At 47.1% G+C, this 19408-nt stretch overlaps 2 protein-coding genes across 2 annotated transcripts in view; one reads left to right on the top strand and one right to left on the bottom strand.

Moving 5' to 3' along the window:
* The window catches only part of LOC137658724 (LHFPL tetraspan subfamily member 2a protein-like), a 195568-nt gene that overhangs the window by 102316 nt on the left and 73844 nt on the right, over nt 1-19408 (bottom strand). The gene's annotated exons all lie outside the window — the stretch shown is intronic.
* The window catches only part of LOC137658725 (uncharacterized), a 57030-nt gene that overhangs the window by 25955 nt on the left and 11667 nt on the right, over nt 1-19408 (top strand). The window contains exon 2 of the mRNA XM_068393729.1: nt 452-580. Coding sequence (XP_068249830.1) covers nt 452-580 — 129 coding nt within the window. The remainder of the gene's footprint in view (nt 1-451; nt 581-19408) is intronic.

Raw genomic sequence — 19408 nt, 5'->3', positions numbered from 1 at the left:
ATGGAGTTTTTATGATAAAACAAAGTTTTGTGAATACTTACCTGGCAGTTATATATACATTCGAAGGCCCACCCACCTCCCCTCAGGAGACAGGTCGGGCATAGATGAACTGAAGAACAGAAAACGGGAATGATTCCTCCTACCACCCTTAAACGGGTGTTACCACCCAACCACCACAAGGCGGTTGCCTAGTTTTAGAAAAATTCTGCCGAAATAGAGATAATTAGCTATGTATATATAACTGCCAGGTAAGTATTCACAAAACTTTGTTTTATCATAAAAACTCCATATTTTTCAATACAGTAATTTCACATTCTCTGACAGTTTACATAGATTTTATTTATTCTGTGATCATACATGTTCCCTTGTACATATGTGACTGATTAGTTTCATATCCAGTCACTTCTTCCTTTTTTAATTGTGGTTATTTTATCCTTAACTTTCACCTCAGAAAACTTGAGATTCCTTTCAACAATAGTCGAGAAGCAGAAGTGGCTTGCAATAGCCTTAGGGTTGATCCTGAACCTAAGAGAGGTGGTTCTACAAAGGAATATTCTGTCAAGGATAACATTCTGTGTGTGTGAGTATAGATTATTTATATTGTTTGTAATTAATATCAAGATCAGTTGTTTTTGCGTATGTCCGAAATTGTAATTAATAGAAATTGAATACTATAATAGTGAGAGGACAGATTTACTTTTAGGCATTTGCAGTGCTCCTTGTAATACAGGAAATTTTTAAATATTAAACTTAGCCGGTGAATATATAATAGCTGACGTCTCGGACGGCTCGACAGAAACCAAAAACTCGCGAGCGATCGCCATGAAGGTTGCGGGTGTGACCACCAGCGCCGACTATCGGCCAGATACCGCATATACTTGTAAACAGCTCCAGTTCTTCTCTGTCGGTCTTATCGACAAGTTGATTCCGCTCGCTGTTGACCTTGAGTTTTCGTCATTTTTGGTGAAGTACTTTAATTTGGTTGTTTTGAGCTTTCGCTGTGACGGGTGTTTTTCTCTTCAATTAAAACTCTTGAACCCTTTTTTGGCTAGTGTTTATTGTTGATGACTTTGGATTTGTTTTGGATTTTCTCTGATTGTTCAATATGGCTGACCCTTCTCCTATCCCTGGACCTAAATTTCGCAAATGTAATGGTAGGGATTGTAACAAACGTCTTCCCAAGGTCTCTCTCGACCCACATACCGTTTGTTCTAATTGCCGGGGTAAATCCTGCCAATTAGGAGATCGGTGTGATGAGTGCGTGGTCTTGTCGGAATTCGACTGGCTTGAATTTGATAAATATTCTCGTAAGCTGGAGAGAGATAGGGTGAGGAGAAGCTCCTCTAGGTCGTTGGAATTTTCCTCCTCCCATGCCCCTGAACCTAATCCTTCCCCTGTAGTAGTTGTTCCTGAACCCTATACTAGCACTCATGAACCGTCCATGCGGGATATGTTTCTTGCGATTCAAGCTTTAGGCGAGAAAGTTGAGTCCTTAGCATCGGACCATAACCAACTCATGTCAGATGTGAAGTTATTGAAGTGTCAGAGTGGCAAATCAGAAAATCGTAGTGATAAAGTGATAAGTGCGCAAAGTGTATTTAGTGTTGCGACCGAGGGTTCGTCTGTTCGTGCTTGTCGCTCCCCTAGTCCGAGACCTCTTTCAGGCTCCCCTGCACCAGGGAGAAGTAATGTCGTAGGACTTAAGGGGACGAGAGGCTTTAACCAACGTACAGACGTTCCCTCTTTGGTATTGGGCGTTTCTCGTCAAGATCGCCCTTACCATAAGACGAGCGAGGCTGTGTTCTCACCTCATCCGAAGGCTTTTCGCAAAAGAAACCTTGGCGCAAGGTTTCTAGACCCTTGAAGCGAAAGTCAGTCCCTTCAGGACAGGTCCAGCGTCCTGGCTGTAGCCATTGGGACAGCTCTGACCCTTTGCAGTCGTCGGAAGACTGTTCGCCTATTAAACGTAAGCGTAACATGGGGTCCGAGGGTCTCGGTAAAGGCAATGTTTTGCCAACTCAGACGTTACCGTCGTCTCGGCCCGTTCCGACTCCCGTTGATCCTAAATGGGTTGTCCTGCAGGACATGCAGACTAAGCTTGCCTCCCTTATGGAGAAGTATGACGTTGAGCAGGTTCACGATGATCCTTCGCTTTCGAATCGCCGTTACGCTGATCGAGAGACTGGCCGTCAGCCGCCCCAACGAGCTTTTACTCATCCATTTGACGTTAGCACTTTGAAGCGTGATGTCGGTAGTTTGTCACGTGACATGGATCCTCCCTCGCTGCAGTCCCGTGTTGACTTTCAGCCGCTGCCGCAGTCTCGTGTTGACTTTCAGGACATTCGCCAACCAGCTCAGTTGCCTCGACTTGACGTTGAGGGTCAATCACCGCAGTCGAAGGTTGTTTTGACTGCTCAGTCTAGGCAGTCAATACAGTTCCGACGTGACGTCGAGCGTCCATCAACTCCTGTTGTTGTTGTTGGTCAGTCACAAGGTTTTCAGTCCTTTCAGCAGCGGCATGACGTCGCTTCCTCGACTGCTACTGCTGCTCCTTTGCTTGTGGACATTGCCTGTCAAGCATTGCCGCCGCGGCAGGTCTCTCCTTTTCATGAGACTCGACAATTGTCGGACGAGGTTCCTTCAGATGAGGAAGTTGCTGATCCTCCGCCTACTGATATTCCTTTGGGCATTTTGTCAGACGGAGAAGAGCCTAAAGCTGCTCAGCCCTCTATGGACTTTAAGAAAATCATGCTGATTTTTAAGGATCTTTTTCCGGACCATTTTGTAACTTCTGCTCCTCGTTCGCCTCCGTCAGAGTTTGCGCTAGGCCTAGCTGCTTCGAAGCCTTCGTTTACTAAGCTAGTGCTCTCTCGCTCTTCTAAGAGGGCTTTACGTTTGCTAGGCGACTGGTTGATCACCAGGAGGAGTTTGGGGAAGACAGCCTTTGCTTTCCCTCCTTTTAAACTAGCTTCTAGAGCGAGCGTCTGGTATGACACGGGAGAAGTTCTCGGCTTGGGAGTTCCTGCCTCTGCCCAGGGAGACTTCTCAAGCCTCGTAGACTCTCCCAGTCGCCTGGCCATGAGACGCTCTAAAGTTTATTGGTCCTCCTCGGACCTTGACCATCTCCTTAAAGGGGTTTACAGGGCCTTCGAAGTTTTTAACTTCTTAGATTGGTCGCTAGGAGCCTTAAGCAGGAAGATCTCGTCGGCCGACCAGGATGTTTCCATGCTTATTATGTCCTGCATGGACAAAGCTATCCGTGATGGCTCCAATGAGCTCGCCGCTACCTTTACGGCTGGAGTCCTGAAGAAGAGGGAGACTCTTTGCTCGTTCCTTTCGGCAGGAGTAACTCCCTGTCAAAGGTCGGAGCTTCTCTTTGCCCCGTTGTCATCTGCTTTGTTTCCTCAGCAGTTGATCAAGGATATTGCGGCTTCTCTGGTGCAGAAGGATACCCACGACCTGATGGCTACGTCTGCTCGTAAGGGTGCTCCTTCATCGTCTTATGTCGTAAGACCCAAGATCGATACCCCAGCGACGAGGTTTATCCCGCCCTTTCGTGGCAGAGCCCCCAGTAGGGGAGGCGCTCGTGCCGACAGTAAAAGAGGCAAGAGGAGAGGATCCAAGTCCTCCCGTGGCAGAGTCTGACTGCCCACGTCCTCAGACAGCGGTAGGGGCCAGACTGAACAACTTCTGGCTGGCCTGGGAGAAGAGGGGTGCAGACCAAGAGTCTGTGTTGTTGCTCAAGGAGGGGTACAAAATACCTTTTGTACGCAGACCTCCTCTAGTAACAGTTCCTTTAGACCTCTCTCCCAGGTATCGAGAGGAGTCAAGGAGACAAGCTCTACATCAGCAGGTTTCTCTGTTGCTAGAGAAGGGAGCGGTGGTGAAAGTCTCGGACCTTCAATCACCGGGATTTTACAACCGTATCTTCCTAGTCCCAAAGCATACAGGAGGTTGGAGGCCAGTGCTGGATGTCAGTGCGCTCAACGTTTTTGTTGTAAAAACAAAATTTACGATGGAGACCACGAAGTCCGTCCTAGCAGCGGTCAGAGAGGGAGACTGGATGGTCTCTCTCGACCTGCAGGATGCGTACTTCCACATTCCTATACACCCGGATTCTCAACCGTATCTGAGGTTTGTATACAGGAATGTGGTGTACCAGTTCCGAGCACTGTGCTTCGGCCTCAGCCCTGCTCCTCTCGTGTTTACGAGGCTCATGAGGAATGTGGCAAAATTCCTTCATTTATCGGGAATTCGAGCCTCCCTGTACCTGGACGACTGGCTTCTCAGAGCGTCGTCCCGTCATCGCTGTCTGCAGGACCTTCAATGGACGTTGGATCTTGCAAAGGAGTTGGGACTGTTGGTGAACTTAGAAAAGTCTCAACTTAATCCCTCCCAGACGAGTCTCTATTTGGGGATGGAGATTCGTAGTCTAGTTTTTCGGGCTTTTCCGTCTGCCACCAGGATAGAGCAAGCCATGCTCAAAGTCCGCCTCATGCTGAAAAAAAGACCGTTGCTCAGTGAGAAGTTGGATGAGCCTCCTAGGGACTCTGTCATCCCTGGAACAATTTATCTCACTAGGGAGACTTCACCTTCGCCCTCTCCAGTTCCATCTAGACTCCCATTGGAACAAGGGCAAGACTTTGGAAGCTGTGTCAATCCCGATCTCCGAGCCAGTAAAAACGTGCCTGAACTGGTGGGACAGCAACATAAGTCTGCGAGAGGGTCTGTCCCTGGCGGTCAAGAACCCAAACCACGTGTTGTTCTCAGATGCGTCGGATTTGGGTTGGGGAGCGACTCTGGACGGTCTGGAATGTTCGGGTCTTTGGACGTCGGATCAGAGGAGCCTGCACATCAACTGCAAGGAGCTGTTGGCTGTTCACTTGGCCTTGACGAGTTTCGAGAGTCTTCTACAAAACAAAGTGGTAGAAGTGAATTCGGACAACACCACAGCCTTGGCGTACATCTCCAAGCAAGGAGGCACTCACTCCCACACACTGTTCGTCATCGCAAGGGACCTCCTCATCTGGTCAAAAGATCGAGGCATCTCACTGTTGACAAGATTCATCCAGGGGGACTTGAACGTCTTGGCGGACTGTCTCAGTCGGAGAGGTCAGGTGATCCCCACAGAATGGACCCTCCACAAGGACGTGTGCAAGTGTCTTTGGATGACTTGGGGCCAACCCACCATAGACCTCTTTGCCACCTCGTTGACCAAAAGGCTCCCGACCTATTGCTCTCCAGTCCCAGATCCAGAGGCGGCCCACATAGATGCTTTTCTGCTGGACTGGTCTCACCTGGACGCGTACGCATTCCCGCCGTTCAAGATCATCAACAAGGTACTGCAGAAGTTCGCCTCTCACGAAGGGACAAGGTTGACGTTGGTTGCTCCCCTCTGGCCCGCGAGAGAGTGGTTCACAGAGGTACTTCAATGGCTGGTAGACGTTCCAAGGAGTCTGCCTTTAAGGATGGATCTCTTACGGCAGCCCCTCGTAAGGAGTCTTCATCAAAGCCTCCCCGCGCTTCGTCTGACTGCCTTCAGACTATCGAAAGACTCTCAAGAGCTCGAGGATTTTCGAAGGAGGCAGCCAGAGCGATTGCGAGGGCTAGGAGAGCATCTACCATCAAGGTCTACCAGTCGAAGTGGGAGGTTTTTAGAGACTGGTGCAAGTCATCATCCATTTCCTCTTCCAGTACCTCTGTAGCCCAAATTGCAGACTTTCTCCTGCATCTGAGAAATGTTCGCTCCCTCTCTGCTCCCACTATTAAGGGCTACAGGAGCATGTTGGCTTCTGTGTTCAGACATAGAGGCTTGGATCTGTCCAATAATAAAGATCTCCAAGATCTCCTTAAGTCCTTCGAGACCTCTAAGGAGCGTCGTATGGCAACGCCTGGGTGGAACTTAGACGTGGTCCTAAGGTTCCTAATGTCCGACAGGTTTGAGCCATTACATTCAGCCTCCCTGAAGGATCTCACCCTCAAGACGCTTTTCCTAGTGTGCTTGGCTTCGGCTAAAAGGGTCAGTGAGATCCATGCCTTTAGTAAAAACATCGGCTTCTCTACAGATAAAGCCACATGTTCGCTTCAGCTTGGTTTCTTGGCCAAAAATTAACTGCCTTCTCGTCCTTGGCCTAAATCTTTTGATATACCTTGCCTATCAGAAATCGTAGGCAACGAGGTTGAAAGAGTACTGTGCCCAATTAGAGCTCTTAAGTTTTATTTAGCTCGTACCAGATCTTTACAAGGTGGATCTGAGGCCTTATGGTGCTCCGTTAAGAAGCCCTCATTGCCTATGTCTAAAAATGCTTTATCGTATTTTATTAGATTTTTAATCTGAGAGGCTCATTCTCACTTAAGTGAAAAAGATCGTTGTTTCCTTAAGGTCAAGACGCACGAAGTAAGAGCGATAGCAACTTCCGTGGCTTTTAAGCAAAACAGATCTCTGCGAAGTATTATGGACGCGACCTTTTGGAGGAGCAAGTCGGTGTTCGCTTCATTTTACTTAAAAGACGTCCAGACTCTTTATGAGGACTGCTACACACTGGGTCCATTCGTTGCGGCGAGTGCAGTAGTGGGTGAAGGTTCTACCACTACATTCCCTTAATCCCAATATCCTTTTAATCTTCTCTTGAAATGTTTTTAATCTTGTCTTGGGTTGTACGGAAGGCTGAGAAGTCTTTCGCATCCTTTTTGATTTGGCGGGTGGTCAAATGTCATTTCTTGAGAGCGCCCAGATTAAGGGTTTTGATGAGGTCCTGTTGTATGGGTGGTCGCCCTGGATATAACAGCTCCTGGGAGTCTTTCAGCATCCTGAGAGGATGGCTGGGCTTCGTGAGGAAAGCGGACTAATAAGGCAGAGTAATCGTCAGAGTCAGCTTCCTTACCAGGTACCTATATTTAATTGGGTTTTGTTATGATATAATTGTTAAAAACTCATGAGCATATACGCCTTTATTGTATTAATACTGGTCTCTACCCACCACCATGGGTGTGAATCAGCTATTATATATTCACCGGCTAAGTTTAATATTTAAAAATGATATTTTGATTATAAAATAAATTTTTGAATATACTTACCCGGTGAATATATAAATTAAAGGCCCTCCCTTCCTCCCCGATAGAGACCCAGCGGAATGAGAAGAACTAGAGCTGTTTACAAGTATATGCGGTATCTGGCCGATAGTCGGCGCTGGTGGTCACACCCGCAACCTTCATGGCGATCACTCGCGAGTTTTTGGTTTCTGTCGAGCCGTCCGAGACGTCAGCTATTATATATTCACCGGGTAAGTATATTCAAAAATTTATTTTATAGTCAAAATATCATTTTTTGTGACATTACAAGCTTTTCTTGATAGATGTGAAATTCTAGTTGAGATATAATTCTTTAAGGTCATAATTTAAAAGAAGTAACTAATAGTATTAAGTTAATTATTCAGGATGGATAGAAGATTAGAGGATTGTACTTTACTGTGATTTGTTCAGACACAAATACAAACCCTCATTATTTACATCATTATCATCATCTCCTCCCACGCCTATTGACGTAAAGGGCCTCGGTTAGATTTCGCCGGTTATCTCTATCTTGAGCTTTTAAATCGATACTTCTCCATTCTTCATCTCTTACTTCACTCTTCATAGTCCTCAGCCATGTAGGTCTGGGTCTTCCAACTCTTCTAGTGCCTTGTGGAGCCTAGTTGAAAGTATGATGAACTAATCTCTCTTGGGGAGTGTGCATAGCGTACTCAAACCCTCTCCTTCTATCTCATCCACATATGGCAATCGAGTAATCTCTCTTATAGTTTCATTTCTAATTCTGCCCTGCCATTTAACTCAATATTTTTTTGAGGGCTTTGTTCTCAAATCTACTAAAAATGGAGATTTTTTCATTGTCATACCATGACTCATGTCATTATAGTAACACTGATCTCACTAAACTGATATATAGTCTGATTTTTATATGTAATTTTAGGCAATTTGATTTCCAAATTTTACTAAAAATTGGTTGTAGCAAAAGAGTGGGGGAATAGAGTAGGTGGATGTAAAAGGGAGCTAGTGAGGGTTGAAGAGCTAATAAAACCTGGGGTAAAAAGTAAATATCAGGAAAGGTTGAAAATGGCATATGACGAGGTGAGAGTAAGAGAAACTGGTAATTTAGAGGAGGAGTGGAAGTTAGCAAAAGAAAATTTTGTTGGGATTGCAAGTGATGTATGTGGCAAGAAGGTTGTTGGAGGCAGCATGAGGAAGGGCAGTGAATGGTGGAATGAAGGAGTGAAGGTAAAAGTGGAAGAGAAAAAGAGGGCTTTTGAAGAATGGCTGCAGAGTAATAGTATAGAGAAGTATGAAAAATATAGAGATAAAAAGGTGGAAGTAAAGCGCAAGGTACGTGAGGCAAAGAGGGCAGCTGACCTGAGGTGGGGTCAGGGACTGGGTCAGTCATATGAAGAGAATAAGAAGAAGTTTTGGAAAGAAGTGAAGAGAGTAAGGAAGGCCGGCGCAAGAATTGAAGAGACAGTGAAAGATGGAAATGGAAGGTTGTTAAAAGGAGAGGAGGTAAGGAAAAGGTGGGCGGAATATTTTGAAAGTTTGCTGAATGTTGAGGATGATAGGGAGGCAGATATAATTGCGGTTCCAGGTGTTGAGGTGCCAGTGATGGGAGATGAGAATGAGAGAGAGATTACAATAGAGGAAGTGAGGAGAGCACTAGATGAAACGAGAGTAGGAAAAGCATCGGGTATGGATGGTGTGAAAGCTGAGATGTTGAAGGAAGGGGGTGTGACTGTACTTGAATGGTTGGTGAGATTGTTTAATGTGTGTTTTGTGTTGTCAATGGTACCAGTAGATTGGGTCTGTGCATGTATTGTACCACTATATAAGGGTAAGGGAGATGTGCATGAGTGTTGTAATTCAAGAGGTATTAGTTTGTTGAGTGTAGTTGGAAAAGTGTATGGTAGAATACTGATTAATAGGATTAAGGATAAAACAGAGAATGCAATCTTGGAAGTACAGGGTGGTTTTAGAAGAGGTAGGGGTTGTATGAATCAGATTTTTACAGTTAGGCAGATATGCGAGAAATATTTAGCAAAAGGTAAGGAGGTGTATGTTGCGTTTATGGATCTGGAGAAAGCATATGATAGAGTTGATAGGGAAGCAATGTGGAATGTGATGAGGTTATATGGAGTTGGTGGAAGGTTGTTGCAAGCAGTGAAAAGTTTCTACACAGGTAGTAAAGCATGTGTTAGAATAGGAAATGAGGTGAGCGATTGGTTTCCGGTGAGAGTGGGGCTGAGACAGGGATGTGTGATGTCGCCGTGGTTGTTTAACTTGTATGTTGATGGAGTGGTGAGAGAGGTGAATGCTAGAGTGCTTGGACGAGGATTAAAACTGGTAGGCGAGAATGATCATGAATGGGAGGTAAATCAGTTGTTGTTTGCGGATGATACTGTACTGGTAGCAGACACAGAAGAGAAGCTTGACCGACTAGTGACAGAATTTGGAAGGGTGTGTGAGAGAAGGAAGTTGAGAGTTAATGTGGGTAAGAGTAAGGTTATGAGATGTACGAGAAGGGAAGGTGGTGCAAGGTTGAATGTCATGTTGAATGGAGAGTTACTTGAGGAGGTGGATCAGTTTAAGTACTTGGGGTCTGTTGTTGCAGCAAATGGTGGAGTGGAAGCAGATGTACGTCAGAGAGTGAATGAAGGTTGCAAAGTGTTGGGGGCAGTTAAGGGAGTAGTAAAAAATAGAGGATTGGGCATGAATGTAAAGAGAGTTCTATATGAGAAAGTGATTGTACCAACTGTGATGTATGGATCGGAGTTGTGGGGAATGAAAGTGATGGAGAGACAGAAATTGAATGTGTTTGAGATGAAGTGTCTGAGGAGTATGGCTGGTGTATCTCGAGTAGATAGGGTTAGGAACGAAGTAGTGAGGGTGAGAACGGGTGTAAGAAATGAGTTAGCAGCTAGAGTGGATATGAATGTGTTGAGGTGGTTTGGCCATGTTGAGAGAATGGAAAATAGCTGTCTGCTAAAGAAGGTGATGAATGCAAGAGTTGATGGGAGAAGTACAAGAGGAAGGCCAAGGTTTGGGTGGATGGATGGTGTGAAGAAAGCTCTGGGTGATAGGAGGATAGATGTGAGAGAGGCAAGAGAGCGTGCTAGAAATAGGAATGAATGGCGAGCGATTGTGACGCAGTTCCGGTAGGCCCTGCTGCTTCCTCCGGTGCCTTAGATGACCGCGGAGGTAGCAGCAGTAGGGGACTCAGCAGTATGAAGCTTCATCTGTGGTGGAAATGTGGGAGGTTGGGCTGTGGCACCCTAGCAGTACCAGCTGAACTCGGCTGAGTCCCTGGTTAGGCTGGAGGAACGTAGAGAGTAGAGGTCCCCTTTTTGTTTTGTTTCTTGTTGTTGTCGGCTACCCCCCAAAATTGGGGGAAGTGCCTTTGGTATATGTATGTATGTACTAAATATAGCCATTGTCTGATTTGCTTTTTTCAATCTTTCATAAACTCAAATTCTAAAGATCCCATCTTATAGTTCTTAAATATTTAAATGATTCCACCTCGTTACTCCTTTCTCCTTCCAATGATATTTCATCTTCCATTGGATATTCTGTTCTCATCATCAGTTTTTCTTCTATTTATATTGAGCGTAACCTCATTTAATATTTCATCCATTCTGGTAAGTAAGCTTTGCAAGTCTTGCAAGATAAGGACAGCATCATCAGCATACTCTAGGTTAGCTAATTTCCCGTTACCAATCAAGCCCGGTCTTTCTCCACCATCCCCAACTGTTCTATGCATTACAAAATCCTTGAGGAGGATAAGCAACATAGGTGATAACACATTCCCCTGTAGTACTTCAATGTGTACTGGAAATTCATTTGATAAGACTCCATTAACATTAAATTTGCACTTGCTATGCTCATGAACAGACTTCATAGAATATACATATCTAAGAGGAACTCCATAATAATGCAGGACTCTCCGCAAAGGCCATCAAAAGTGTATTTCTATACTCTACATATTGCTTTACATAGAAGATAGAAATTATCGTAAGCTGAAAAAAAACTATAAAACTTTGAACGAGGTGTCAAAAACCAGTGCTGTTGTTACCAGTGGGTAGCACGGAAGTACTGCTTTCCCCCCTTTCACTCACAGCAATCCTGCTTTGATTTTAGCCATGGTTGAGAATGAACATTCTCGTCCATGCTCCTGGAACTGGCTTTCCTAAAGTTTCAGCTCTATCCCATGGTTAAAAGACAGAGAAGCTGGCAACCCAGTCAATGGTATTTACTCCCACTGATGCCACAAATGTGGAGAGGATGCCGAAAGCTAGGCTTCAGGCTTCCTCTTGGGTGGACCACTGGTCTGGGTCTGTGGAGTTTTTGGCCACCATCAAAAACTTTGCTGACCCTGAGAAGCTGAAAGTTTTTAAGAGCATCATTGTTACTGGTGCAAGGGTTCATAATGCACCTAACCAGTGGGCCAACTGGTTCTTGAATAGATGCAACTCCGTGGTCTCTAAGTTTCAGAGGCAGGTGACAAGGAGGAAGATCAACTTTCTCCAGAACTCCTCTGTAAGATCAGTGTCCTTGTTTCCTCTCTTGAGAACGTCAAGGCAATGACCGAGAAGTGGCGGAAGGTGAGCCTAGATCTCCTCCACAGGGCTATTACATCTCGGCCTTCCTCATCGGCATATGCTGTGCCTAAGGCTTCTCCAACATCGAGACAAGGCCATAAAACACTCTTAGCCAAGGGCTATACCAGGTAATCTCCAAAGGGTGGCCTTTCAGGGCAAGAGAGCTAGAGGACAAGTGGGAGACCTGGCGGACGTAGTCAACATCCCTACAAGGGATTTTTTCCATCCCACAGTACCACTGTTGGGGGTGATGTCGGAGATTCAGGTGGCAAAGATGGCAATGCCAAGGGGCTGAACCCTGGACAGTCAGTGTTCTCCAATCGAGATATTTCATTGCATTCACCAGCTCTTCTCCTCCCCTGATTCGTCCCCCTATGAGATTATTGTCCTTCGATGCTATCAATAAAGGACAAAACCATTTGGGCTGAATTCCAGACCATGATAGAGAAGGGCACTCTCCAATAGGTCCTCAACAGGTCTCTGGGCTTTTACAGTCAACGCTTTCTTGTAGAAAAGGCTTCTGGAGGCTGGAGACCAGTCATCAACCTCTCAGCTCTGAACAAGCCATGGTCAAGCTTTATGATGTCATTAGACCTGAGGGATGCGAACTTCTGGATTCCGGTCCATCTATCCTCAACAAAGTACCTTCAGGGGGCTGTACTTCGGCCTGTCAATCTCCTCACCAGGTATTCACATTAATATTCACTTTAGCCTCGGCCTGGGCCCATGCCAATGGCATTCATCACCTCCGTTATCTAGACGATTGGGTAATGCCAATGGCATTCATCACCTCCGTTATCTAGACGATTGGGTAATCCTGGTAGATTCGGGGGATACCCTTCTCCACCATCAAGGTAGATTTCTCCAGGTTTGCCTCAATCTGGGATCATGGTAAACAGGGAAAAATTGAACTTAGAGTCAAATCAGGGCATGGTATACCTTGGGATGAGGGTAAATACCATTCAAGTGAAAGTCTTCCCCTCGCAGTACAGAATCAAAAGACTCGCTGCTAGCCCACCAGTGGCAGTGACTGTTAAGTCACCTGGTATCATTAGAGCGCTTGATACCAAACAGTCATCTTCACATGCGCTCACTTCCATGGCAACTGAATGCCTTTTGTTCTCAGGGCTGGGATCATCCTAGAATGTGTATTTCGGTGGAGACAGAGCAGAAGAAAGACCTGAGTTGGTGGAATCTTGACTCCAACATTCTCAGAGGCGTATACCTTTCTCCTCCTCAGAATTTTATGCTCTTCACCAATGCGTCAAAAGAAGGGTGGGCGCTCACCTGCTATAACACAAGACCTCCTGACTGTGATCTGAGTCCGATCTGCTTTTTCATATAAACCTCCTGGAGTTGAAAGCAATACTCCTTGCTCTTCAACATTTCCAACAACCTCTGTCAGGTCACTCGGGAGTGTTGATGAGTGACATGAGTGTAGTGATATACTTGAAAAAACAAGGAGGTACTAGTCATATTAACTTTGCTTACTAACTATAGAAATCTTGTGTTGGACAGAAAACAATGCAATCTCCCTGTCAGTCTGGTTCATACCAGGCATATAGAACATCTTGGCAGACAATATGATTGGGAAGACTTGGATAGTTGAATTCAAGTGGTCTTTGAGTCCTCAAATGGTGGAAAAAACAATGACCTGTTTGTGACGTCCCTAATCCGGAAACTTCCGGTGTACTGTATTGCTTGCCAGTACCAAACTCAGAGGCTGTATTCAAGGATGACTTCCAACACTTGTGGGACAATATGGACATCTATGCGTTTCCCTGTTCTGGCTCTTGAGGAAAGTCCTCAACAGGGTCAGATCTGCAACCAACCTATCAATAACTGTGATAGCTCCGCTATGGCCGCAGGCAGAATGGTACCCGGATCTTCTACTGCTGCTGTTAGAGGTTCTGACGGAGTTATTTAAACCTTCCCAACCTGTCAACTACACATTCAGATTTATCACAGATCAGTTGCATATCTACAACTTCACGCCTTTAGGTTATTCAGCAACTACTCACTCAATGAGGGTTTGTTCCATAGCTGGAATACAAACCAACGCTATTTATAAGGGTATTACTTTCTGCAAAGCTGAAAGGACGAGCCATTAAGATTTAGCAAGGGTCAACTACCCATCCCAAAAATTAGCATGGGATTATGGGGGTTAGCCTGCTACATCTCCCACTCACACACTTATCATTGCGCTTACTTTGCCTTTAGCTCGGATGGAGTGTGGTTGTCACCGACCTTCATCCTCTCCAACTTTTGGACTGCCATTAATTGCTTTTTTGCTTTTTCCTTCAGTGTATGTGTGTGCGCTATGTTCCCCTACGACCATGCGGACTAGTTCGGGAACTAAAGGTCGTACCTGCGGGAAGTTTATGTCTGCTGTGGGATGGATCCCCACAGCCTGTCCCACGTCTGCAGAGAACAGCAATGTGACGAAGATAAGTGTAGTGAGTGTCAGGAGTGGTCTTCCTCCCAGTGGGAAAGGTATGGGTGTAGGCGGAAGAAGAAACCCAAGGCTTCTTCCTCCACCTCCCGACCTTCCTCCGAAGCTCCTACTCGGACAGTTTCCTTCGGAGGACCGACGAGTAGTAGCAAAGGCCGATTAACACCTGGCCAATCTCAGTCCTTGAGAGACGGTGCTGCCTCTGTTAGCAAGGTTGCCCTGGCTCTCCCCCCCAAGTGAGGCTATTTGTCTCTCCTCTGTTTCAGTACTGGTTCTCGTTGCATTTTCCTGTGAACCTCCCAAGGAGGCGTTGCTGCAGTTTTTTGCACCGGGGTGCTGTGCCAGCTGCTCCTGCGGCTGCGTCTACTTCTCCATCTTCCGCCGCCGATGTCTTTGATCCTTCCCCTGACGAACATCCTTTTGGGGAGAGCAAATTCCGAGGCACTTCTCTCCGTCCTCACCTTGTGAATCGCCTACGCCTTCACCTCGTGAATCGCCTGACCATCGTCTCCCTACTTGTGAAACGCGCCTTAACGCGTGAATCGCCTGACCATCGTCTCCCTACTTGTGAAACGCGCCTTAACGCGTGAATCGCCTGACCATCGTCATTGAGTGACCTCTCGTGTACCACCTAAGCGGTTGGTTACTCGTGAATCGTCTTCTCAGCAGCTTCCAGTGCGTGAATCGATTGACGTTTGACATTGAGCTACTTCTACACCAACGCATCTGGCTCGTGAATCGCCTGACCATCGTCATCGAGCAATTTCTCGTGTACTGTACCGCCTAAGCGTGTGGCTACTAGTGAATTGCCTACGTCTCTTCCAACGCGTGCATCGCCTGACCATCAACAACAAACGACATCCCATGCTGCACCTAAACGATCGATCGCTCGTAAATCGCCTACTCGTTCGACTTCTCTCCGTGCTACCACTGAGTGAGAATTGCTGACAACGCGGGAATTGCTTCCAAATCGGAAATCGCCTGCTCCTCTACGCTCCCCTTTTAATCAGCGTTCACCTGCTCTACAGCAATCGCCCGCTCATCAGCGTTTGCCAGCTCGGCAAACTTCACCTGCTCGTCAGCGTTTGCCTGCTCTTCAGCATTCTCCTGCTCTTCAGCGATCGCCTGCTCGTCAGCGTTTGCCTGCTTGGCAACAGTCGCCTGCTTGGCAACAGTCGCCTGCTCGTCAATGATCGCCGTTCCGTCGGCATTCACCTCATTGACCTCATGAGTCACGTAAGCCTTTGCCATCTCGAGAAATGCGTATTGATCATCCAACGAACCAATGTTCATCCATACACCATCGCATTCTCAAACCATCACGTTCACTTGCCTGTTTGTGAGCCTCTTCAACGCGATTCGTTGTTCATTGGTCGGCCTTCACTCCTAGCAATGCGTGAGTCGCCTCCTCAGCGATTGTCGACAAATCGACCTGCCTCTCGGGCAGTAGTAACAATCAATCCCACTTACCATGATATCGCTCTCCAACGCGGGAACACACTCCCTCCTATCGCTCTTCCAGCCATCGATCTTCAAGTTGTGAACAGGAGGTTGCTTGTTGCTCCCCAACACTTCAGTGACCACCACATCCTCTTGCAAGAGAGGATCTGCAACTGCAACCACAAAAAGCAGTGGTTGTGGCCTCCAAAAGTAGGGTGAGTAACGATTGTTTACCTTATCCCCACTCCCCTCCCGTAAACTCGTAACGTCGCAACTGCTGGGGAAGGAGGGAGGTGGCAAGATTCAGGATTTCAAGATTCCTAAATTCCGAGCGTTTAGAAGGGAATTGACTTCTACTGCCCTTAAAACATCAGCGTCGGTTGTGGACAACCCTTGGAAGTACTGTTTATCCTCTCTCCCTTCGGGGGATCTCTCAAAGAATGCGTTAATGAGTAAGCATCCATGCTTCAACACCTTGGTTAGGGCGGTAACTCAAGCCATTGCCCCCATGCTTCCTTCACATACGTCGGAAGCCTCAGCGAGTCCAACCGATCCGGGACTTAGCACCATGACTGCTTCCTCCCCTCAGAAGAGGAAGAGGGGATCCCCTGATAAGGTTCCTTCAATGATAGTCAAGCTGACCCCGATCAAGACGCGTAGGGTAGAGAGGTTTCACCATCGCCTCGGCCCCTCAGTGCCTCATCCTCCATTTCTAGAGGAAATCAAAGGGAAGAGGTAGCGTCAGACTCTCCCCTTCCGTCACTGACGAAAAGCCCCCAAGTAGAGAGTATAGGCTCACTTACAGCTCCTCGTTCTCTCCTTTCTGAGGTCACGACATCTAGACCTTCTGCCTTGGAGCCCCGGTTTCCTCCTAGAAGGGAACCTAAAGACTTTTAAAGACTTTCCCAAGTCCTCCTTCAGGATTTATTACCCCTCTGAGGGTTCCACAAGCCGAGTCAGTCTTCCACTTGACAACCATGACCCATCCAGGGTGAGACCTTGTTGGTGGATGAAGATCCCGCTGCCAGCCCAGCTTCGGATGAAGATCAGAGAGAGTCAGAACACTCCTTTTGGCAGGTTCAGTCCGTTATGAGGGCCGTTAACTGGTTACCAGATCCGGAAACGGCCCCTCAAGAAGGCAAAGACACAGTCCTAGACCGTGTTTTGGGCACCCAAGAGCCTCCTAAGGTCAGTGCAGCTTTGCCCTTTCCCGAGGGTTAAAGGGTGTCTGGTGTAAGATCGCCTCCTAACTGTCTTCCATCTCTGAATCTTTTCTTTTTTCCTCGTCGTACAAACTCCTCTCACCTTCAGGTGCCAACCAGAGGAGATATTACGACATTTTGGACAAGACTTCTTGAGAATGTCACCCATCACCCCCTGGAAGAGCTGACCAAGGGAGTCTCTCTTGAGAGGTTCTCTTCACGTCAGGTCTCATTCTCAGTGTCTGAGATCCTAAGCCAAGAGAAGGTTATGAAGTACCCTATGCAGGCTACTTCATGGCAGGATCATTGGTTGGGATCAGTAGGAATCATGGTGCGAACTGAGGATTTCTCCAAGGATCGCACCAGGAAGGCCTTGGAGACCTTCCTTCTCTCTGGCACCTGCACCATTGAGTGTCTGGCCCACCAGGTTGTAACCATGTGGGCCAACATCATTTTGAAGCGAATGGATGTGGTGGCCGAGAGATTTCACCAGGAGGCCTGAATGCTGAGATCACTAGGCTTTGAACCTCCTCCATGGAGAGGGTCTTCCTCTTTGAGCCTAGGGACGTCGAGCAGGCTGCGGAGAGGTGGAGGAAGTCCAACGTGGAGTTCCTCCTTCATAGGGCCCTACAGACCTCCAGCCCCTCCAAAGACCAGTCAAGTGAAATAGTCATCAAAGAAAATGGTAGCAATTACCAAGTTTAAGGTGTCTATGAAGCCCTTTCCTGTCAAGGACGGGAAAGGCAACAAGTCCAGCCGTGGAGGCAAACACCAAAGAGGTGGCGGTAAGAACCACAAATGCTAGGATAGGTTATCCCCCTGCTCATCCACCACCAGGGGATGCCTACAAAGCTGCTGGACCAGGTGGATGCAGCTCGGAGCTAAACCCTGGATGACCTCTGTGATTCGCTCAAGGTATTGCATCCCATTCATTTCATCTCTCCCTCCACTGACCAAGAATCCAGTGCTTGTGAGCTCCTTTGTGATAGGATCAGCAAAGGGGCAGTCCCTCCGTGCCAAAGCCCAGACCATGTTGGAGAAGGGCGCTCTCCAGGAGGTCCTCGATGGGCCCCCAGGCTTCTTCAGTCGACTCTTTCTTGTGAAAAAGGCGTCTGGAGGCTGGAGTCCAGTCATCGATCTCTCAGCTATGAACAAATTTTTTATCAGACTTTGTTCAGCATGGAGACGGCAGACACGGTTAGACTAGCGATAAAACCACAGGACTTTGTGTATACTGGATCTGAAGAACGCTTATTTCCAGATCCCAATCTATCCGTCTTTAAGGAAGTATCTGAGATTCAACGTCGACAACAAGACATACCAGTTCGGGGTGCTGTGTTTCGGCCTTTCCACAGCACCCCAGGTCTTCACAAGAGTTTTTACCCTAGTGTCATCCTGGGCTCACAGGTTTGCCATCCGTCTCTTTCGTTACCTGGACGACTGGCTGATCCTGGCAGACTCGGTGGCAACTCAACCTCAGCACCTGGACTAGCTTCTGAGGCTTTGCCAAGATCTGGGGATCATGGTAAACCTCAAGAAGTCTTCCCTGTTTCCCACGGTATTAGACATCAATCTGCACAAAGCGTTCCCATCAAAAGACAGGATAGCAAGGCTGAGGAAAGCAGCAAGACCTTTCCTCAGACAAGAAGAACTCCCAGTCCAGAAGTGGCAAAGTCTCTTCGGACACCTATCATCCTTGTCCCGTCTAGTTCCCAACAGTCGCCTCAGGATACGATCTCTCCAGTGGCGTCTAAAGTCCAATTGGAATCAGGCCTTCAATTCCCTGGACACTTTCCCATGGGATCAGAGGAAAGGACAGACCTTGGATGATGGTTGGCAGATGAGAATCTGCTGAAGGGTGTCAATCTTCTCATCCCACATCCCAATTTAATGCTGTTCTTGAATGCATCAAAGGAAGGTGGGGGGCCCACGTGCTGCAGCACACGGCCTCAGGCCTTTGGTCAGAGTCCGAAATGTATCTTCACATGAATCTTGTTGAGAGGAAGGCTGTCTTTTTGGCCCTTCTACAGTTCCACCAGTTCCTGGCGGGTCACTCAGTGGTGGTGATGAGCGACAACACCATGGTAGTGGCTTACATCAAGAAGCAAGGAGGTACTTTTTCGCAGCCCCTATACCATCTAGCAGTAGAGATACCAAGATGGGCGGAAGTCCATTCGGTCACCCTGTCAGCTCGCTGACAATCTAAACAGAGTGTCGCAGATAGTGGGCTCCATATGGTATTTGGATCATCTAGTAGCCAACAAAGTCCCGACCTTCTGGGGTTCTGCGACTGTGGATCTGTTTGCAACGGCCCTAAAATTCAGGTTCCCACTGTACTTCTCCCCAGTCCCAGATCCCAAGGCTCTCTGGCAAGATGCATTCCAACTACGGTGAGACAACATCGATGTATACGTATTCCCACCGTTTTGTCTGAGGAGAAGAGTACTCAACAAGACTATAACATTAGTCAATCCTTCAATGACCCTCATAACTATGCTATGGCATCATGTGGAGTGGTTCCCGGACCTTCTGCTGTTCCTGACAGAGCTCCCAAGAAAACTTCCTCCACAACACAATCTACTCAGAAAACCACATGTCAACATCTATCACAAGGCAGTATCTTTGATATGTCTACATCTCCCCACACAGATAGGATTTTCGCAACAAGTTACGAAAAG

Source organism: Palaemon carinicauda, chromosome 19, assembly GCF_036898095.1.
Source record: "Palaemon carinicauda isolate YSFRI2023 chromosome 19, ASM3689809v2, whole genome shotgun sequence".
Classification (NCBI taxonomy): Eukaryota; Metazoa; Arthropoda; class Malacostraca; order Decapoda; family Palaemonidae; genus Palaemon; species Palaemon carinicauda.
The sequence above is the reverse complement of the archived record's forward strand: the minus strand, read 5'-3'. Positions and strand labels throughout refer to the sequence as shown.